Source organism: Panthera pardus, unplaced genomic scaffold (assembly GCF_024362965.1).
Source record: "Panthera pardus isolate Hobbes unplaced genomic scaffold, ASM2436296v1 HiC_scaffold_3, whole genome shotgun sequence".
Classification (NCBI taxonomy): Eukaryota; Metazoa; Chordata; class Mammalia; order Carnivora; family Felidae; genus Panthera; species Panthera pardus.
The window spans coordinates 48920967-48941710 of record NW_026526876.1 but is presented as its reverse complement, the minus strand read 5'-3'; the positions used below and the strand labels follow the sequence as shown (position 1 = coordinate 48941710).

The following is a 20744-nucleotide window of genomic DNA, read 5'->3' as shown; positions in this document are numbered from 1 at the left end:
TCAAGGCAAATTATTTGAAAAATCATTAGAGCATCTGGAAATAAGACTGGTTTTCACAGATTTCTTTCAAACACAGTAGAAAATATTATTTTAGGAAAAAAAAATCCACATACACATAAAATTACATTTTCACAGTAGCTGTCCTAAGAATTTTTTTTTTTTTTTTACATTTATTTATTTTTGAGAGACAGAGAGACAGAGCACAAGTGGGGAGGGGCAGAGAGAGAAGGAGACAGAATCCAAAGCAGGCTCCAGGCTCTGAGCTGTCAGCACAGAGCCTGATGCAAGGCTCAAACTCACAAACTGCAAGATCATGACCTGAGCCGAAGTCAGACTCTTAACCGATTGAGCCACCCAGGAGCCCCAAGAATACTTTTAAAGATTACTACTGCTTCTATATCATAAAATATTCTCTAAATCATAAAATATTCTCACAGATGTGTACTATGCAGACATATCCATCTACACCAGGTTAATTAAGTGAATCATGAATATATGAATGTTGTGCTATGTGTTAAAACCCCTAGAAAGAAATTTATTTGCCACTTGAAAGAGAATTATTTTAAGTAGATGTCAAATCACTTACCTTTACTGGTTCTTGAGTTACTAAAGGCTGGTTATCAATAGCCCCTGGTTTCTGAGGACTGAGATGCAACAAAATGTTCCCATTGGCTCCTAGCAAACATTGGTTGTTGTTGTCAGAAGTGTTATGCTGTCGAGCAAAGCACATATCTGCCCCTGGTGTGGCAGAATACAGAAAGCCTGTAAGGGAAAAGAGGATGGAATCTCTTTATTTTTAGTTATTATACATAGGCTTGAAGATATGAACTCAGTGTCCATGTATTATGCTATTTTTGTGTTGGCATGTCAGTCAGTACAGTATAATATTCTGATAACTCTGTAGAAGATAGGAAATATACATGTATTTTTTTCTGGAAAACACCTAGCATAACACTAGGTGGAAGAAAAGCTTTAAAAACTGTCACCAAATGGACATTTGGCCAACCTCCTAAAATATCTAGTAAGTCACAAGAATTACACATCCTTTGACAGAAAAAGAAGTATGGCCAAATAGCTGGGCTCTCACACAGTCACCTCTAATTCTTCTCTTCCACCTATAAACACATTCCAAATGTTCTTAGTAGATAATGGTGATAAGAAGAAGTATTAAAAAAAAGAGGGGGGGGGAGGAAAAGAGGGGAAGAAGAAGGGGTAAGGGGTAGGGATAGGGGGTAGGGGGAGGAGGAGGAGAAGTCTCTAAACCAAAGGGAAGGAGCTAAAACAGGAATAGAAGAGTACCAGAGGGGAAGGAATGGTTTCCTAATAAACTTATTTCAAAGGAAGACATACAGGTTACAAAAGAAAGATGCACACAGAAAAATGATTAATGATGACCTAGAGTTGTGAACCTCAATGGTATTTTAAGGTATTTCAAGTCTAAACTATAGGCTAATCTAGGGTAAACATTCTAGCCATCAATCACTTTAAATCTCCTATCTGTGGCACTGCTTAGCCTGTGGATAGCACAGGTCAGAGTGAGCACATATCAAAAAGGACCTTAAGAGGGTTAAGAAATAATCTTGGTGTTAAGGCTCATGAGAGGGAGCACTTATAGGGCTGCTAAGTGATCACTATAATGTCAGATGGGGAACAAGGAGTAGATTCTACAAAGAACTTTGTAGAGAAGATGCTAGCTCTGTCCAATTTGAATGCTCCCTCCATGGAAAGGAAAAAAGATCTCAAAGATGAAATAACAAGAAAGTAAGTCTAAGAGTCCTGCTACTGTTATCAGCAGAGTAACAGGGATCAACTCAATTCAGTTGGGCCACAAAAACATCAAGCCATTTCATCCAAATGTATAGAAACACTGAATTTTAGATAGGTACCAAGGAGTGAGGGGGATTATGGGAAGCATTATGACTTTTGTCAATAGTTTTACAAAATAATCCCCCAGTTCTGGCCTGAAATGTCTGTAGAATCTGGTATGAGGATGCTTTAAATCCAATGAAAGCAGAGAGAGTCTTGGAGATGGAAATTTAGACTTTTCTCAAAAATGGTCTTCTTAAATCTAAACTTATTAACAAAATATTTTTTAAGTTATTTTGAGAGAGAGAGAGAGAGAGAGAGAGAAAGAGTAAGAGAATGAGTGAGAGAGACAAAGAAAGAGTGAGCGGCGACAGGGCAGAGAGATGGGGCAGAGTATCTGAAGAGTATCACAATGTGGGGCTTGACCTCACAAACTGTGAGATCGTGACCTGAGCGGAAGTCCTATGTTTAATCAACTGAGTCACCCAGGCACCCGACAAAATAATTTAATATGGAGAGAAGTGGCTTAATCAGTGAATATATTTTCAAATTGAGAGATTAATGAAGTAGAATATAGAAGAGCTTCTCTTTGTAAAGCTACTAATGAATTCAAGAAACATAATTGACCATTTCATTCAAAACTTATTTCTGTGAATGGGCCAGCATTACCTTGATTCCAAAACCAGACAAAGATCCCACAAAAGGAGATTTCCCCATGGATACAAAAATTCTCAACAAGATACTAGCAAACCAAATCCAACAATACATTAAAAGAATTATTCACCACGATCAAGTGGGATTTATTCCTAGGCTGCAGGGCTGGTTCAATATTCACAAGTAATACAAAAAAGATAAGAACTACACAATCCTCTCAATAGATGCAAGAAAATTGTTTGACAAAATACAGCATCTTTTCTTGATAAAAAAACTCTCAAGAAAATAGGGATAAAAGGAACATACCTCAAGATCATAAAAGCCATATATGAAAGACCCACTGCTAGTATCTTCCTCAATGGGGAAAAACTGAGACCTTTCCCCCTAAGGTCAGGAACATGACAGGGACGTCCACTCTCACCACAATTGTTCAACATAGTGTTGGAAGTCCTAGCCTCAGCAATCAGACATCAAAAAGAATTGGCAAGGAAGAAGTCAAACTTTTACTCTTCGCAGACAACATGATACTCTACGTGGAAAACCCAGAAGACTCCACCAAAGAACTGCCAGAACTGATACATGTATTCAGCAAAGTCACAGAATATAAAATCAACATACAGAAATATGTGGCATTTTTTTTTAACTTTATTCATTTTTGAGAGACAGAGCATGAGCAGGGAAGGGGCAGAGAGAGAGGGAGACACAGAATCCGAAGCAGGCTCCAGGCTCCAAGCTGTCAGCACAGAGCCCAACGCGGTGCTCGAACTCACGAACTGTGAGATCATGACCTGAGCCAAAGTCGGATGCTCAACTGACTGAGCCACCCAGGTGCCCCCAGCCAGAAATATGTGGCATTTCTATACACCAATAATGAAGCAGCAGAAGGAGAAACCAAGGAATCAATCCCATTTACAATTGCACCAAAAACCATAAAACACCTAGGAATAAACGTAACCAAAGAGGTAAAAAAGATCTATATGCTGAAAACTATAGAAAGCTTATGAAAAACTGAAGACACAAAAAAAATGGGAAAACATTCCATGCTCCTGGATTGGAAGAACAAATATTGTTAAAATTGTTACTATCCAAAGCAACCTAAATATTAAATGAATTCCCTATCAAAATAACACAGAATTCTTCACAGAGCTAGAACAAACAATTCTAAAATTTGTACGGAACCAGAAAAGACCTCAAATAGCCAAAACAATCCTGGAAAAGGAAAAACAATCATAATTCTGAACTTTAAGATGTATTACAAAGCTGTAATCATCAAGACAGTACGATACTGGCACAAAAACAGACACATAGATCAATGGAACAGAATAGAGAACCCAGAAATGGACCTACGAATATATGGTCAACTAATCTTTGACAAAGCAGGAAAGAATATCCAATGGGAAAAAGACAGTCTCTTTAGCAAATGGTGCTGGGAAAACTGGACAGCAACATGATGAAGAATGAATGTGGATCACTTTCTTACACCATACACAAAAATAGACCCAAAATTGATGAAAAACCTATACGTTAAGACAGGAGACCATCAAAATTCCAGGGGAGAAAACAGGCAACAACCTCTTTGACATCAGCTTGCAACAACTTCTTAATAGATATGTTTCTGGAGGCAAAGGAAACAAAAGCAAAAACGAACTATTGGGAGCTCATCAAGATAAAAAAACTTCTGCACAGCAAAGGAAACAATCAGCAAAACTAAAAGGCAACTTTTGTAATGGGAGAAGATATTTGCAAATGACATATTGGATAAAGGGTTAGTATCCAAAATCTATAAAGAATTTATAAAACTCAACACCCAAAAAACAAATCCAGTAAAGAAATGAGCAAAAGACATGAACAGACACTTTTCCAAAGAAGACATCTACATGGCTAACAGATACATGAAAAGATGCTCAACATCATTCATCATCAGGGAGATACAAATTAAAACACAGTGAGATACCTCACACCACCTCATACCTATCATATTGGCTAAAATTAAGAAATCAGGAAACAATGGATGTTGGTGAGAATGCAGAGGAAAGGGAACACTTTTGTACTGGTGGTGGGAATGCAAACTGGTGCAGCCACTCTGGAAAGCAGTATGGAGGCTCTTCAAAAAATTAAAATAGAGCTACCCTACAACCTAGCAATTGCACTACTAGGGATATATCCAAAGGATACAAAAATGCTAATTCAAAGGGGCACATGTATCCCAATGTTTATAGCAACACTATCAACAATAGCCAAATTGTGGAAAGAGCCCAAATGTCCTTTGAATGACAAATGGATAAAGAAGATGTGTATATATACACAATGGAATATTGGCAATCAAAAAGAATGAAATCTTGCCATTTGTAAAAATTACAACAATGGGGATGGAACTAGAGTGTAGTATGCTAAGTGAAATAAGTCAGTCAGAGAAAGATAAATATCACGATTTCACTCATATGTGGAATTTAAGAAACAAAACAGATGAACATAAAGAAAGGGAAGGAAAAATAAGATAAAAAGAGAGAGGCAAACCATAAGAGACCCTTAAATACAGAGAGCAAACTTACTGGATGGGTTGCTGGATGGGTGTTGGGTGGGGGGAGTGGGCTTACTGGGTGATGCACATTAAGGGGGGCACTAGTTAGGGGTGCATGGGTGGCTCAGTTGGTTGAGTGTCCGACTCGTGGTTTCGGCTCAGGTCACAATCTTATGGTTTTGTGAGTTCGAGCCCCACATAGGGCTCTGTGCTGACAGAACAGAGCTTGCTTGGGATTTTCTCTCTCCCTCTTTTTCTGCCATCCCCCCATTCACACTGTCTCTGTCTTTCTCAAAAATAAATAAACTTTAACAACAACAACAAAAAGGAAGCACTTGTTGGGATGAACACTGGGTGTTATATGTAAGTGATGAATCATTAAATTATACTTCTGAAATCATTATTACATTATATGTTAACTAATGTGGATTTAAATGAAATTTAAAAATTAAAAAATAAAACACCCCCTCCACCTCAAAACTTATTTCTGTGAATGAAAGCCTGATTATATCCTACCAAGCACACTCTCTGACAAAGTATACTTCTTTAAGAAGTAACCCTGAATAAACTTTATGGGAAACAAGTCATACTTACCACTGCCAGCCGTTTCTGAGGCTTCAGACGCAGTAGAAATGTTGTCTGAAAATCTCTCCTCTGTGGTGTTCATATAACTGAGGCCGCCACCTCCGATTCTATCTTCACTTTGCTCTATAGAGTGTACTGCTGTTCCAAATGAGTGTTTTCCTCCATTCAGAATAGATGATGGCTCAATTACAACAGGGCTGGCATCCTAAAAATCATGAAGTCAGAGATTTAGGCATAAGATGAATCCCCAAATTATCTATTGCTTCTAATTCTCCTATAGTTAGCTACCACCAATTAAGAACATTTTTTTAATAGAGAAGATACAATTTTTTAAAATACTTTTTAATGTTTTGCTTTATTTTTGGGAGAGAGAGCACGAGCAGGAGAGGGGCAGAGAGAGAGGGAGACACAGAATCCGAGGCAGGCTCCAGGCTCTGAGCTGTCAGCACAGAGCCCAACGCTTGGCTCGAACTCACAAGCAGCGAGATCATGACCTGAGCCAAAGCCGGACGCTCAACCGACTGAGCCACCCAGGCCCCCCCAAGAACATTTTACCATATAACTAAATTTTAATTTCTTCAAAGGGGAAGAGGTGGACTGGGAACATATTGCAAAGCACTCTGTAACACAAAGTGAGTGAATGAATGAGTGAGTGAGTGATGTATGTATATATCTATTTTTGAAGTAATCTTATGCCCAATGTGGGGCTTAAACGCATAACCCTGAGATCAAGAGTCACATGCTCTACCAACTGAGCCAGCCAGTCAGGTGCCCCCGACATAAAATTATTTAGAGTTTATTCTGCTGAAAATTGAAAACCACGGAAGATTTTTTTTGATATTAAAAAATTAAATATTTGCTCTTTTTATTATTACAGATTATAGTGTTACTGTAGGAAATCTAGAAAAATATGAACAAAAATATTACAAGTATTCAGATTCCAGCATTTAGCATTAGTTGACACTTTGATGTGTTTATTTTTTTGTGACTGAAAACATGTATGTATATGTAAAAAATAAATAGCATGGAGTACATAGTTAGAATTATGGGGAGTGCTGTGACATACCAGCTATTCGGCCTTTCACAGTAAGTAAATTTCTAAGCTCCAGTTTCTTCAGGAGTACAAATCAGGATAATATTCGTATTTATCTTAGAGTTATTGCAAAGATTACATGAGCAACACATGTAAAGTGCCTGGCATTTAGTAAATGTGAACTATCATTCTGGTTGTTATTAAATTTTATTTTTTTAATTTTTATTATTAAAATGTTTTTTATTTTATTCATTTTTGAGAGAGAGAGAGAGAGAGAGAGAGAGAGAGAGAGAAAGTGAGAGTGCAAGCAGGGGAAGGGCAGAGAGAGGGGAACAAAGGATCTGAAGCAAGTTCCATGCTGACAGCAGAGAGCCCAAGGCAGGGCTGGAACTCATGAACTGCGAGATCATGACCTGATGACCTGAGCCAAAGTCAGAAGCTTAACTGACTGAGTCAGCTAGGCACCCCAATATGTATTACATTTAAAAAACAGCATATGGGGGCGCCTGGGTGGCGCAGTCGGTTAAGCGTCCGACTTCAGCCAGGTCACGATCTCGCGGTCCGTGAGTTCGAGCCCCGCGTCAGGCTCTGGGCCGATGGCTCGGAGCCTGGAGCCTGTTTCCGATTCTGTGTCTCCCTCTCTCTCTGCCCCTCCCCCGTTCATGCTCTGTCTCTCTCTGTCCCAAAAATAAATAAAAAACGTTGAAAAAAAAAAACAAAAACAGCATATGGTTTCTTTTTCTTTCACTTAACATTATATTCACAGGATTTTCCTGTGAGAGGGTTTCAAACAGGGGAACACTATAATCCATTTTTTGCTTTAAAACTACAGAAAGGACTAGAGACAGAAACTGAAAATTGAGACACAAGTTAGAAGACTCCTACAATAATTCAAGGCAAGAGATGATAAGCTACTATACCATAAAGCTAGATTCAGAAATAAGGAGATGGAGAGAACATGGACTTAGGATATGTAGGAGGTGAAAAAAATTGACAACTACATGAAAAAGAGGCAAAGATAATTCCAAAGTAGAACCTGAGGTGCTGGTGAAGACAACTAGATGGGAGCTGACACTTTCATAAGGTAAAGTATGTGAGTTAATGGGATCATTTGGGGAAAGAGCTTATTTGGGAATATTCTTGTTTGAGTTACCTAGACACTTGAGTCCTGTGTTCAGGACAGAAAAAGAGGCTAAATATAAAATTCTGGAGCTCAAGAGACTTCCTAAAGCATAAGAAAATGTTGTATGTAGAACAATGAGAGAACAATATTTACAGACTAGGCAATGGAAGAATCTGAGAAGGACACTGAATCTGAATGATGAGAGAGAAATCAAGAGATTTTGCAGTACCAGAAGCAGAGACTGCTTGCATAGAATTATTTGCTACTAAGTTTAGTAATGGAAAAACAGAAAGATAAGACTTGCAGAGAAGCAGGAGGAAAGGTGCTATGAGAATGTGCATTGTGAATGTTTTTAGAAGATTAGGATATTTGTAACTGAGAGGGGAAAGAGAAAGACTGAAGGAATTAACCAGTAAAACAAGATCCCGTAGGCATCTGAGGAGATACACAAGAGCATGGGTAGAAGAACTCAAGTGGCATTCAGTAAACACTGACATGCATTTTAGTAGATAAAATTGATCACTGAAGGCACTGCTCATAAAGTAAATAATTGCAACCCAAGAAAAAAAACACATCAAATTTAAAAGACAAACTCCAAGTAACAGCATAGCAATAGCACAGTGGGTGCTTTAGTTTCTTTTAATGCAATTATAGCATCTCTAATTTTAGCCCAAACAGGGAGACACTGTATCAACATTTTATTATATGCTTTCTCCTCTTTGATCTATAAACCAGGTGAATACCATCAATTTGTAGATCCTTCAGAAGCCAGTTCTGAAGAAATTTCAGTGCCTTTAATAGAGTGGCAAGAAGAATGAGAATAAAACCCAGGTTTCTACAGCCCAATTCACTTTATGGATTAAATTTTTAAAAACAGCAATTGTTTAAAACTTCAAACAATTCAGAAGTATACAAATTCATATTTTAAGTTTTATTTATTTTGAGAGAGAGAGTGAGAGAGAGAGAGAGAGAGAGCAAGCAGGGGAGGGGCAGAGAGGGAGAGAGGGAGGGAGGGAGGAAGAGAGAATCCCAAGCAGGCTCTTCACTGTCAGTGTGGAGCCCAATGCAGGGCTCAAACCCACGAACTGTCAGTGGGATTCTCGGTCTCCCTCTGCACTCCCGCCCTGCCCGTGCTCTCTCTTTTAAAATAAATAAACATCTTAAAAAAAAAAAAAAAAAACAAAACAGATTAATGTGCTAATCTAATACTTGATCTGCTGATATAACATTTAATAACTTCTCTTTTTAACAGAGAACAGGCTTTAACACTAGTCTTTAAAGGGCAACACTATTTAGCTAGAATTTGATATTATATCTTATTTTCACTGAATTTATTTTTATTTGACCTATTTCTGGAGTGTGACACTGATTTTCTATTTAAGATAGTGATATAGGGGTGCCTGGGTGGCTCAGTCGGTTAAGCATCCGACTTCAGCTTAGGTCATGATCTCGCGGTCCGTGAGTTCGAGCCCTGCATCAAGCCCTGTACTGACAGCTCAGAGCCTGGAGCCTGCTTCAGATTCTGTGTCTCCCTCTCTCCCTCTGTCCCTACCCTGCTCGTGCTCTGTCTCTCTCTGTCTCAAAGATAAACATTAAAAATATTAAAAAAAAAAAAGATAGTGATATAAAGTTTACTCTTAAAATATTTACATAAAAATGATAAAATATAATTAAAATGATAAAGTTACTTACATAAACGTATTAAGCAAATAATAGCATGGGTATTATATGGCAAAATAAGATGACCACAGTACAGAAATGACTAGAAATTGGGAATCTACATTAAATAGGATTTTGGGTCATTGGCATACACACACACACACACACACACACACACACATATATATATATATACACACATACATATATATACACACACACACACACACACACACACACATATATTTTTTAAGTAAGTTCTATGCCTAACGTGGGGCTTGAACTCATAATCCAGAGACTGAAGAATTGCATGCTCTATCGACTGAGCCAGTCAGGCACCCCATAGTATTTTAAATTACACTATCCATCAAAGTCAAAATTGTATGGACAACAGAACAAAAGAACCAAAATGACTCATGGCCAAAGAAGTAGACATGTAAATTAGGTTTGAGTAGTTTACATCATTTATCATACGTTTGGCTTTCAGTGTGTGGATTTCACAGCAATTTCTTAGAGATAATACTTATTTTCTCAAAGTTTTTCTGATATTGAGTTCATATCAGCAAAAATGCATTAAATTTAGATTTCAAAAGAAATTTTCAGTGAACAAAAATGACTTATATTACTCCAATGGTTTCTGATTTATTAGGTTTGGAGTGGAACAGAGGCATTTCTTTTCTTTTTTTTAAAAGGTCTTTATGTGATCCTATTATGCAGTCAAAATTGATAGCCATTGTCCTAGTGAGGATTATTGTCTCAAACTTCTGTTTTCATAATGTGCTGCAAATACTGAGAGTATAGTAGTAACTGATTGCTTATTGAATGTATTACTTGCTCCGGAACTTGCTTTTCAGTTCCAATAGTTGATTTTTTTTTTTTTTTTTCTTATCTGCCAATACAGTCTTCTTCCTTCGGGGAGAGATATTCTGGAATTTCTCTTTTAGCGGTTCTCCAACTTAGTGGCACATTAGCATCACTTGGGAAGCTTTTAAAATCCCAAGGCCAAGGTGGCACCCAAATCAATTAAATCAGAATTTCTGAGGGTGAGATCAGGGCACCAGGTGTTTTTCTTTTAACCCAGGTGATTCCAGTGCACAGTCAAGTCAGAGAACCACTTTTCTGGAACAATGTGCACACCCCTGAAAAAGTGGCAAATTACATATAGGCTATTTGCTTTGTATTCAATGTCTTCCACATAAAAATAAATAAAATCTGAGAAGGAATAGAGGTCATGGGGGAAGGATGCTCTCAGGATAAGGCAATATGCCTACCACATGGCCTACTGTCAGTCCCACCCACCAGGTCTGAACACAGGTTCTCTTCTTGGCAGTGAATTTAGGTTCTGATTCCTTATTAACTAGACAATCCCATTTCTACAGGGTTTATAGTTGTGATTCCCACAGTCTTCTACCAATTCTCTGATCTCAGGAACAAGATTACATGGAATGGGATAGAGAGGAAGATAAAGAATCCTAAAACTTAACAACCCACAGAGGTCAGTCTCCCTTGTTTAAAGATCAAGGGCCCAAAGCCAAACTCAATCTGGGGTGTGGGTGTAAGGAGTGAGTTGCTAACCAAGATACAAACTGCCTCTAAAAACAGCTGGGAAGGGGGCCTGGATGGCTTGGTCACTTAAGCATCTGACTTCAGCTCAGGTCATGATCTCATGTTTCGTGAGTTCGAGCCCCACACTGGGCTCTCTGCTCTTAGTGTAGAGCTTGCTTTGGATCTTCTGTCTCCCTCTTTCTCTGCCCTTACCTCACTCATGCTCGTTCGCTCTCTGTCAAAAGTAAACATTAAAAAAATAATAAAGTTAAGCTCTTCTTAAAAAAATAAATAAAATTAAAACTCTAAACAGATTCAGATTTTAGTGAGCTTTTGGGTCATTTACTTCTTTCCTATAAAGAAGGAGTAAGACTGATAGCATAGCCATTTTGAAAGAATAACTTTTGAAAAATTAAAGTCTTCTCCTAGATCACTCCGTTATCGTCCAGAAAAATCACTTTATTTTTGCTGTAACTGTTCTTGACCTTAAATGGTGGGTGCATAACTATCACATGGTTGACAGGAAACTCTTTTTAAAATTTATATTCATTTCTCTATTCCATTTATTTTAAGTTTGTTTATGCACTATAATTACTTTAAGTTTTACAATAATTTAGCAATTGAATGATTTTAATAGCTTATCAGAGACTGAAATCTTTGCTGCCAGTGACTGCACACTGTACCATATGCTTTTAACATGGTGCAGTGAATGATAACCTTTTTAGACTTAGAGAATAAGAGCTTTTCTTCACTTATTTCCCACTGTTCCAACTAGAGTGGTCTGTCTTCTCACTGTCTGACTTTCTTTGCTATTCTAGGAATCTACTGCTCTCGGTGTCCGGCACTGACTGAAACTGTCACCATTACTCAGGTTCTGTCTTCTTTCCCCTTCCTCCTCTATTTTTCAGGTCATTGCTTCCACTCTTGCTTTCGGTGAAATTATCAACATTTTCAGTCAACTAATCTTTCCTTCTGCATGTTAAGCAAACCAATAATAGTCATATACTGTAGTCACTGGCTCTTTCTGAGAGTGTTATTTCCAGTTGCTCTGGAAATTTTTTTCCCCTAAATATCAAAGGATCTTTTGTTTTGTTTTTAGTGACTTCTGGCTCTGGAACTATTAGCAACTGTCCTGTGTTTTTAAGAAGATAGGTCTCTACAGTAGATAAGGTTTCACCCAGGGTGAAAATTTTCCTCATTCTCTTGAGTCGATGATTCCTAAAAGGGCTATGTGGCACTTTAACATACGATAATTCTATTTTGAGCATTTCATGATTCCTTCTGAGTTGTATCAAATGATTAATGATGTTCCAAAATAAGGGTCAGGATTCATTTTCTTCTCTATCAGTGATGATGCTACTTCTTTTTACACATATGTATATTCCAAGTATTAATTAACTTAAGCAACTACTAGTTATGCCAATTTTATATTACATCAGTCTGCAATGCTGGTTTTCAAAAAATGGAAGGCAGTATAGAGTAACGGAAAAAGCACTAAGGTAGGAATCAAGAGACCCAAGCTCTAGAAATCTAGATTGAGTAATAAAGTAATTGCCTAATACAACTCTGTGCAATTACAAAACCTAAAGAGACCTCAGAGGCTTTGTCTATAAATTCAAAAAAGAGAAGTGCTTCAAATGTTTCTTAGATTAGAAGCATTATGTAATAATAATAAATCATAATAAACAATAAGACTAGTACATGAGTACTAGTACTCATGAGTACTAGTACATGAGTAGTAATACTGCTCCCTCAGTTCTCAAACAGGAGGAAAGACAAACATATATACTACAATGATGACAAACAGAAAAGATTTCACCATTTCTCCTCATTTACATTTTTACAAAGGGAGATTTCACATGGTAGAAATACCTTTGGCTCATTAATGAACAGATTGCATGAGCATATCAAATATTCAACCTCAAGTCAATCATAGCAAATTTGAGGTAAACCACTACAGAGTATGCCATTTTATGGAGACATTAACTAAAGCTAATTGATGGTCTTATTAGGTGGGCAGATTAAGCCCACAGTAAGATCAAATTATCCAAAACAATAAAAACACCAATTAATTTTTCTTAAACAAAGTATTTCCCAAAATTGCTATATACTGCAAAGGTAAATAGAAATCATTAATTACTATTGCTACTGCTGCTAAAACCACTGTTAATATTACTACCATTACTTCCCTAACTTTACATAGGGTTTCTACTTGCCAGGCATGGGGCCAAGTGCTTCACAAATGTTAATTTATTTAATTCTTTATAACAACCCTATTGAAATAATCTTGTTGTTCATATGAAGAAACTGAGGTAGGGAAAGGATAAGTAACTTGTTTAAAGTCATACAGCAAGTAGCAGGTCCAGGACTCTACACAAGGAGTACAAGCTCACTGCTATTATCCTATACTGTTTTCTCAGGCTATTAGGTAATATTTCAGTACTTACTATGTACCAGACACTGTCCTAAAATGCTTCATAGGGGCGTCTGGGTGGCTCAGTCAGTTGAGCGTCCGACTTCCGCTCAGGTCATGATCTCACAGTTTGTGGGTTTGAGCCCCACATCAGGCTCTGTGCTGACTGCTCAGAGCCTGGAGCCTGCTTTGGATTCTGTGTTTCTATCTGTCCCTCCCTGCTCACGCTCTCTCTCTCAAAAATAAACAAACATTAAAAAAATTTTTTTGTTTTAAATGCTTCACATGTATCAGCTCCTTTAATCTTCTTAACATGCTATGATGCAGGTTACTGTTCTTTATCTCATTTTACAGATGAGGCCCAGAATGTCATTTTTTAAAATAGTTATTTGCATATAAAACAAAGTTACCTTTTATTTACTAAAGATCACTTTTCTAATACATATCTTCAGAAAAGACTGCTCTTACTCAATTTACATTTTTCCCCCTTATTAAGTAAGTTGCCTTAAGTCTCTGCTACTTTTCCCTACACATAAATTGATACCTTTCTCACAACAGTTAACCAGTTTCATTTTAAAGTAAACTTTAAGTCTGCATTTGACAGACATACTAGACAACAATACAGAATGCCACAGTGGAGAGAATATGATACTTAAGTGTAGATTTCCACCTCTATATCTCTCCCTTACTACCCTCCACTAATTCTTTTCATGCACAGAAGGGTTATGAGAAGCAAGAGCAAATCAGGTTTGTGTTCTCAACACTGCACTTCTGTCTATTTATGAGAGATGTGCTGCTAAAAACAAGACCTCTACCATGTTCCTACAGGAAATAAAAATAACACTTCAAAACACAAAATGAGGATTTTCTTTGAGTCTGTAGCCAGTAAGACTTTAATAAACATTAATTCTAAGGCCAATTTAAGAATATAAAGAACAAAAAGCATTTCAAGAAAGACTTGATGCTTTACCTCAATGTTTTCATTTTCTACCTACAATCACCATCATTACCTCCTACAAGGTTTGAAGTCATTTGCCTACTTCTCCTTCAAAAACATCAGTCTATTTTTTCCAATTAACATATTTTATATGTGAAAACACAATATTAAACTCTGCAAAATGGAAACAGAACCAGTTAGAATAATGAAGTAAATAATGTGAACATCTACTAATATTCTGATAAATAAGCAATGACACAAAAGGACATACAGGAAAAAATATGAATCAAACTATCAGGTTAGTGATCATTTGGTTGGTGACCATTTGGTAACTAACGATGAATCTATAGATCAACTGGCTCTCCAAAAATGGGAGAAATATGATTCCTAGCATTACTCTGAGTCTTTTCATACTGAAGAAAAATCCATTCTTTGTTTTACATAAGACTCTAGGGGTGCCTGGGTGGCTCTGTCAGTTAAGCATCTAACTCTTGACTTTGGCTCAGGTCATGATCTCATAGTTCATGAGATTGAGTCCACTGACAGTATGGAGCCTGCTTGGGATTCTCTCTCCCTCTCTCTCTGCCTCTCCCTCACTCGCGTGTGATCTCTCTCAAAATAAACAATCAAAATACACACATACATACATAAAGACTCTAGAATTTTCACTGAGAATTCCTCTTTTAACTTTTTATTTGGAACAATGGCAGATTATCATTTAGAAACTGAATCTAATGTTAGTCCTGAAATTAACTTTGTTGAACAGAAAAATCAACACTTCTTACCCAAGGGTCTTCAACATTTTGATGAAAAAGGTGAACAAATGAAGGATAAGGTAAGTGATGTGGTTGAGATACCACTGGCTTAAAAGTCAGACCTTAGGTTTGATCCCAGTAAGCAAGATATTTAGGTCACCTTTAATTTCAGCCTTAGGTACATCACAGGTAAAATGAATATAATACCACTTTTCTCCCAGGGATATTGTGAGCATTAAATGAGATATGTAAAATGCATATACATGCACCCATGCGTCCATTAACACCTTCCTCACAGAGTTGTTTCAAGGCAGGAAATTTATGTGGCAGTACAAGCACAGAGCTTGGTCTATAGCAAATATATCACACAGGTACTCATTTCTTTCCCCATCAAATCCTCATCTATGTAGAAGGATTTTATTACTGGCCAGGAGCCACCAAAGTCTGATAGAGTTGAAAATCCTATGAAATATTACATGGGGGGGGTCATACTCACATATTTGACATATTCTTTCCACTGCTGCCACCACTGCATGGAGATGATAAACCAATTGTGTCCTGGTTGCAGACCATACCTGCTCTCTCGTTCTAACCATCCTCTGTACATACAAAAGACATTCAGTATATCAAATAATATGAAACAGATGACCACACATCCACATATTATCATTAGAAATTTTTACAAAGGAAAAACATGACACATATACTTGGGGGACTGCCATAGTTTAAATTAGTGAAACACTGGTAAGCCAAATTTAGGAGTCCTAAATACCACTATCAGGCTTCACACTGATGTTTTAAAAACAGCTTTACTGAAGACTAACTTACATAACACAAAATTTACCTGAATTCAGCGTACAGCTCAATGATTTTGGTAAATTTATAAACATGTGCAACCATCACCAGAATCCAATCCTAGAATATTTCAATTACCCCCAAAAGCTATCCTGTACCCACATTTAGTCAAGTTACATTACCACCCTCAGCCCAGGAAACTACCAGTCTATTTTCTATCTCTTACAATTTGCCCTTTTCTGAACATTTCATATACATGGAATAATACAACACATGGTCTTTTATACCTGGCCTCTTTTCCTTACCATAATGTTTTTGAGGTTCATCTATGTTGCAGCAGATATCATTAGTTTGTGCCTTTTAATTCCATTCCAAATATTACTTAAAATCATTCCAAAGGTCTGTATACACATTTTGTTTATCTACCTAACATCTGATAATCTGAAACTGGCAATCTATTTTCCAAAGTGGCTGCACCATTTAACATTCCCATCAGTAAGGTACAATGGTTCTAGTTTTTCCACATTCTTGGTAACACTTGTTATTGCCTGTCTTTTCTATCAAACGTTCAAGTGGGTATGAAGTGGTAACACATGGTGATTTAAAAAAAACTTTTACAGAGGAGAAATTCATAACATAAGGTGTTGATTGCCTATTTTGAATGTACTAATGCCAGTGGACTGTTATGCTTTAAATGGTCACTTTTATGTTATGTGTATTTCTCCAAAACATTTTCATACATCCCAACTGAGTAGTGATACATTAGGCAGTTATTTCCTATTATTCCCTTCCCCCAGCCCTTGACAATCACCATTCTGTTCTCTTTATCTATTCACTTACCTATTCTGGATATTTCGTATAAATAGAATCATACAATATGTGACCTCTTATATCTGGCTTTTTTCATTTGTGAGGTTCATCCATGTTGCTGCACGTAGGAATACATCGTTCCTTTTTACAGCTGAATAATATTCCACAGTATGCATATACCACATTGTGTTTACCTATTCATCCACTGATGGCTACTTGGGCTGTTTCCAATTACTACTTATTGTATACAGTGTTGCTATGAACATTTGTTTACAAGTATGTGAGTCCCTGTTTTCAACTCTTTGGGGTATATACCTAGAAGTGGAATTGCCAGGTTACATGGGATTCCATGTTGAGGAACTACCAACTTTTCCACACAGCAGCTATACCATTTTATATTTCCACAGTGTCCCAATTTCTCCACATCCTTACAAAATTATTTTCCATTTTTTTAAATTATAAATATCCTAGTAAGTGCAAAGCAGAATCATTGTGGTTTTTGAGTTGCATTTCCTTAATGACTAATGATTTTGAGTATCTTTTTATGTGCTCGATGACCATTTGTAGGTCATCTCTGGAGAAATGTGTATTCAAGTCCTTTACCCAGTTTTTAATTGAGTTTTCTTTTTGTTAGTGAGCTGTAGGAGTTAGTTAGTTGACCCCTGGTTAGTTGACCCCTGGCAGATCTGTGATTTACAAATATTATCTCCATTTTATAGGTTGTTTTGTCACTTTCTTGACAATGTCCTTTGATAAACACAAGTTAAAAAATTTTTTTTAATACTTATTTATTTTTGAGAGAGAGAGAGAGAGAGAGAGAGAGAAAGCAGGGGAGGGAGGGAGGGAGGGAGGGAGGGAGAGAGAGAGAGAGAGAGAGAGAGAGAGAGAGAGAGAGAAAGGGAGATACAGAATCTGAAGCAGTCTCCAGGCTCTGAGCTGTCAGCAGAGCCTGACATGGGTCATGAACTCACAAACCATGAGATCATGACCTGAGTTGAAGTCAGATGCTTAACTGACTGAGACACCCAGACGCCCTGATAAACAGTTTAAAATTTTGATGGTCAGGGGCACTTGAGTGGCTCAGTTGGTTAAGCGTCCCACTCTTGATTTCAGCTCAGGTCATGATCCCACAGTTCCTGAGTTTGAGCCCCTCAATGGGCTCTGCACTGACAGTGTAGAGCCTGTTTGGGATTCTCTCTCTGTCCTCTCTCTCTGCCCCTCCCCCCTGCTCACGTGTGCACAATCCTTCTCTCTCAAAATAAACTTAAATTAAAAAAATAAAAATAAATAAATTTTGATGGTCAAATTTATCTATTTTTTCTTTGGTTGCGCATGGTTTTTGTTGTCACACGTAAGAATTCAACTTAAAATCCAAATCACTTTTGAAAAAAATATTTTTCCTAGATACAGAATAAAAGTACCATTCTGCTCACTCCTGGATTCCAAGATTTCTGATGAGAAACCTGCTGTTAATCTTATTGAAGATCTACTGCATGTGGTGGGTAGCTTTTCTCTTGCTACTTTAAAAATTTTCTCTGTCTCTGGCTTCTGATCATCTGATTAAAATGAGTCTTGGTGTAAATCACTTACAGTATTATCCTTCTTGGAGCTCGATGAGCTTTTCTAATGTTTAGGTTCATATTATTTATCAAGTGTGGGGAGTTTGGACCCATTATTTCTTCAAGTATTCTGCCACTTTTTCTCTTCTCCTTCTGGGATTCCTATGTGTATGATGGTATGGTTGCTGCTATTTCAACAGGTCCACTAAACTCTGTTCATTTCCCTTAGTTCTTTTGTCTTTCTACTACTCAGTCTCAATAGCTTCAATTGACCTATCTTTAGATTTTAACTTCTCTCAAACCAGGCTTTATAGTTCTTGATATATAAAAAGAGTGTAAAAAAACATTTCTAGCTTGTAGGCTGTATAAAATCAGGTAGTGGACCAAAGTTAGCCAATGGGCCACAGTGTAATAATCCATGGCTTAACATATAGTCTGTCCTAGACAATATCACATGTGTACTTGAATATGTACCCTGCTGTTGTTGGGTGGAGTGTTCTGCTGCTGGGTGCATATACATTTACAATTTTTATATTTTCCTGAAGAACTGCAACTTACCATTATAAAATGTCTGTGTAGTAACAATTCTTTGTCTAAAAGCCATTTTTTCCTAAATATGCATGGTTATATTTATTTCAGCATTTTACTTTGAATCTATTTGTGTCTTTGAATCTCAAGTATTTGGATTAAAAAAAATCAGTCTAGCTTTTGATAATTGTTTAATCCAATTATATTTAAAGTAATTAATGATATGGATTTGTGCCTACCATTTTGTTACTTGTTTTCTATTTATCTCAAGTATTTTTAATTTTCTATTCCTCCTTTACTTCCTTCTTTTGTATTAGATTGTTCTGTATTAGATAGCATATCATTTTAATTATCTTTTTAAAGAAACTATATTTGGGATTATATGCTTATGGCTGCTTTAGAGTTACAAAATAAAGCTTAACACATGCTACTTCAGATTAATACTAATTTATTTCAGTAAAATATAGATGCTGTTCAAATATAGCTCTAGTTCCCATTCTCTTGGTTGTATTATTGTCATGCATATGACGTCTTTTTATCATGTAAGAACAACATAGCTTTCAAATTATTGTCTTATGATTTTGTATTTTAAGTCAGTAAAAAGGTGAAACAGAAATGTATTGGTATATCATTATGTTTACTGGTGCTCTATATTTCTTTATGTAATTCAAATTATTGTCTGGGGTCACTTTGTTTTAGCATGAAGAAGTTCCTTCAATATTTTAAGTATTTTATTCCTTCAGTATTTAAGACATGTTAACTAGCAATAGTGTTTGTATGGACTGTTTTCAAATTACCTTAATTTCTGAAGGATAATTCTGCTGGATAAAGAATTCTGGGTTAACAGTTTTCCCCTTTCAACACTCTGAATGTCATCACACTGCCTACCGACCCCTATCATTTCTAAAAGAAAAAAAAAAAAAGGTCAGCCATTAATCTTATTGCCTTCTACAGAAGGAGTCATTTTTCTCTTCCTGCTTTTAAGATCTTCTCATTGTAACTTTGAACAGTTTGACTGTGATATGTTTAGATGTGGATCTGTTTTTAGCCTGCTTGCAGTTTGTTGGGCTTCTTGGATTAGTGACTTTCAATACTTTTAGAAGATCCAGCCATTATTTTGTCAAATATTTTTTCCTGCTCCTTTCCTCCTTTTGGGACTTCCATTATGTGTGTATTGGTATACCTGTCTCTGGTGTTTCACACACCTCAGGTTCTGTTCATTTTTATTTATTCTCTCTGCTCTTCATACTGGAAAATCTCTATTGATCTATATTCTATTTTGCTGATTATTTCTCTGCAACTCTAATCGGTTGCTGAGTCCCTGTAGCGAATTTTCATTTCATTTATTGTAATTTTCAACTCCAGGATTCCATTGAGTTCACTTTTAAAATTTTTATCTCCTTATTGATATTTTATATTTGACTAGTTATTGTCATTATATTTTCCTTTAAATCTTTAAACAAAGATTCCTTTAGCACTGAAAACATTTATAACAACTGCTGTGAAATCTTTGTGTCCTAAGTCAAACATCTGAGGCTACTTCAGTGACAGTTTCTATTATCTAGTGTTGTCACCACCACCACCACGGTATATGGGTCACGTTTTCTATTTTTTGTATGTTTCATGATCTTCTGTTATTGAGAACTGGACATATTTGATATATGTTTCACCAACTCTGGATTCTGATACCACCTGTGTGTTTTGCCTTGTGACTTCCTGGACTAATTCTAGAGTCTGTTTCCCCTGCAGTGTGAGGCAGCTCAGTTTTATTATTTTTTACAGTTAAGTTTGGCTTCCTTGGGAACAGCATAATTTACTGATCAGACAATAACTGGTGAGGGGCTATGCTGAAACATCTTGAGCCAGTAATACACTTTTTCTTGATGGAAGACTTCGCAGTTTGAAAAATGATGCGAAGTTCAGGCAGATAACGAACTTCCTTGGTTTTTACTTTTTGCATGTGCAAGGTCTCACATTCAATCAGGAATGAATAGATAGCTACAGTCTCCTTGGTTTCTGCT

General features: G+C 36.8%; 1 protein-coding gene across 2 annotated transcripts in view; it reads right to left on the bottom strand.

The window, feature by feature from the left end:
- USP32 (ubiquitin specific peptidase 32) overlaps positions 1 to 20744 on the bottom strand; it is a 245370-nt gene that overhangs the window by 48788 nt on the left and 175838 nt on the right. For both annotated transcript variants that reach the window (XM_019431063.2, XM_019431064.2), the window contains exons 12-14: positions 15528 to 15630; positions 5576 to 5771; positions 587 to 762 (exon numbers count right to left, since the gene is read on the bottom strand). In XM_019431063.2, coding sequence (XP_019286608.1) covers positions 587 to 762; positions 5576 to 5771; positions 15528 to 15630 — 475 coding nt within the window. The remainder of the gene's footprint in view (positions 1 to 586; positions 763 to 5575; positions 5772 to 15527; positions 15631 to 20744) is intronic.